We start from the raw sequence: 604 nt of genomic DNA on the forward strand, positions 1-604 counted from the left end.
CATGGCAGCCCCCCGACTCTAAGCGCTCTCACTCTCCTGCTGCTTCTCTGTGGACATGGTAAGGAGAGGCCAGGGACGGGTGTGGGGCCCGCGAGGGGGCTGCCTGGGGGGCGCGCGAGCACGTGCGATGCGAGGTCCTGGGCCGTGCCGCGCTCTCAGCCCGGCGGGTCACTTCCCACTGCTTGGGGAAGGCGCCCGGAGGTCCTTGGCCGGCCAGGAGAAGCCCAGCCGCCGAGGCGTCCTTAGCAAGGCTAAAGGCGGCAGGACGCGGCGCTGGGCCGGGAGCCGGCGGGGCTGAGGCGCGCGGTCCCCCGCTTCCCCAGGCGGGCTGCAGCCCACCAGGGACCGGGCCTGGCTGCCGGACGCTTCACAGGTGGCGGGAAGCGCGCGGGCTGCGGGGCGGGGCCGGGAGCCGGCGGGGCCCCCCTGGCGCTCACGTCGTAGCCCGTGATGGCGATGAGGTGCATGGAGTCGTTGACAGCCTTGAGGATGCCCAGGATGGAGCTCAGGGCCTCCTGCAGGTCCTCCGCGCCCTCGCAGCTCTTGCTGTACTTGAGCATCTCCTGCGGGAGGGCCGTGAGGACAGTGCCGCGGCCCGTGCCGC

The 604-nt window shown here is 73.0% G+C and overlaps 1 protein-coding gene across 1 annotated transcript in view; it reads right to left on the reverse strand.

Annotated features, from left to right (window-relative positions):
- The window catches only part of MCF2L (MCF.2 cell line derived transforming sequence-like), a gene marked incomplete at its 5' end in the record, with an annotated part of 21,473 nt that overhangs the window by 4,654 nt on the left and 16,215 nt on the right, over positions 1-604 (reverse strand). The window contains one exon of the mRNA XM_012734873.1: positions 372-563. Coding sequence (XP_012590327.1) covers positions 372-563 — 192 coding nt within the window. The remainder of the gene's footprint in view (positions 1-371; positions 564-604) is intronic.

The sequence above is a fragment of the Condylura cristata genome, unplaced genomic scaffold, assembly GCF_000260355.1.
Source record: "Condylura cristata isolate star-nosed mole 26May11 unplaced genomic scaffold, ConCri1.0 scaffold00081, whole genome shotgun sequence".
Classification (NCBI taxonomy): domain Eukaryota; kingdom Metazoa; phylum Chordata; class Mammalia; order Eulipotyphla; family Talpidae; genus Condylura; species Condylura cristata.